The sequence below is a fragment of the Miniopterus natalensis genome, chromosome 11 (assembly GCF_054644295.1).
Source record: "Miniopterus natalensis isolate mMinNat1 chromosome 11, mMinNat1.hap1, whole genome shotgun sequence".
NCBI classification, from domain to species: Eukaryota; Metazoa; Chordata; class Mammalia; order Chiroptera; family Miniopteridae; genus Miniopterus; species Miniopterus natalensis.
Window position 1 is genome coordinate 41105836 of NC_142091.1, and position 1433 is coordinate 41107268.

Sequence of the window (1433 nt, forward strand, 5' to 3'; positions counted from 1 at the left end):
TGATGAACACAGGTCAACTCAGCATTTATCATCAGCTGCATCTCCCAGAAAACTCTTGTTTGAGCATCCTGAAAATTGTCTCCATTTCCTTCTGGAGGGCTGCCAACCTCTGGGTCAGTTGGTCACAGAAATGACTTAGTGATTATATGTGGTGGCCTGGCAAACTCACTGCATTTATGCCCCCAGATTAGTGTGGCAATTGGGGTGGTTGTGATGCTGTGCACCTGGGCTCAGGGGTCTTTTCCACAACATTCTTGAATAACCCTATCCCTGATTTGTTTGGTTCTAACTCCATAGATGATGGGGTTGAGCATGGGAGGCACGAGTAGATAGAGATTAGCCAACAAGACGTGTACCACTAGGGGCACATGATGTCCGAAGCGGTGGGTGAGGAAAGTAAAGAGAGCTGGGATATAAAAAGCCAAGATGACACAGACATGAGATGCACATGTGCCAAAAGCCTTGAGTTGGGCTTCACTAGAGGGCAACCCCAGCACAGTCCTCAAGATCATCACATAGGATATGCTGATGATGATCACATCAAAGCCAACCACCGAGAAGGCCACAAAGAGTCCATATGCACGATTTACACTGGTATCAGCACACACCAACTTCAGCACAGCCATGTGCTCACAGTATGACTGGGGAATGACCTGGCTTGGGCAGAAGGGCATCCTGGAGACCATGAAGCAGAAGGGGCTCACCCACAACAGCCCTCTCATCATCACAACTGCCCCCAGTTTACCCACTGTAGATGGGGTCAGGATGCTAGAGTGACGAAGTGGGAAGCAGATAGCCACATAACGGTCAAAGGCCATAGTCATGAGTACCCCAGACTCCACAGAAGAGAAGGCATGGATGAAGAACACCTGGATGAGGCAGGCATGGTATTCAATCTCGTGAGCACTGAACCAGAGAATAGCCAGCATTTTAGGCTGGGTGGAGGAGGAGAGGACCAGGTCCGTGACAGCCAGCATGGCCAGAAAGAGGTACATGGGCTCATGAAGGGTGTGGTCAGTTCGAATTATGTGAATGACAGTGATATTGCCAACTATAGCCACAACATACATGGTGCAAAATGGAAAGGCAATCCAAAATTGGAAATTCTCCAGTCCTGGGATCCCGAGCAGGATGAAGGACACAGGATGAGAAGATCTGTTTTCTGAAGTCAACATCACAGGATGGTTATCTGTTCTCCACAGGTGATAACAATAAAATAAGTCAAATTATTTATAATCCTTTGGAAGAAGCAATTGAATAATAATAGGGCAACAGGGTGTAATGATAAACTGGAATAATTTCAACTACTTTAATGAATAATATTTTGCAAAATAAAGTGATGCTACTCTTGATTCTTGATTCATATTTCTGCCATTCAGAATGGGGTCAGGACATACTAGCTGTAAGTGTAATTTTCTATAAGAATCAATAGT

The 1433-nt window shown here is 45.6% G+C and overlaps 1 protein-coding gene across 1 annotated transcript; it reads right to left on the bottom strand.

The window, feature by feature from the left end:
* Positions 1-230: 230 nt before the first annotated feature.
* OR52R1 (olfactory receptor family 52 subfamily R member 1) lies at positions 231-1175 on the bottom strand. The gene has a single exon (XM_016214964.2). It carries the CDS (start codon positions 1173-1175, stop codon positions 231-233), a length of 945 nt encoding a protein of 314 aa, XP_016070450.2.
* Positions 1176-1433: the final 258 nt, after the last annotated feature.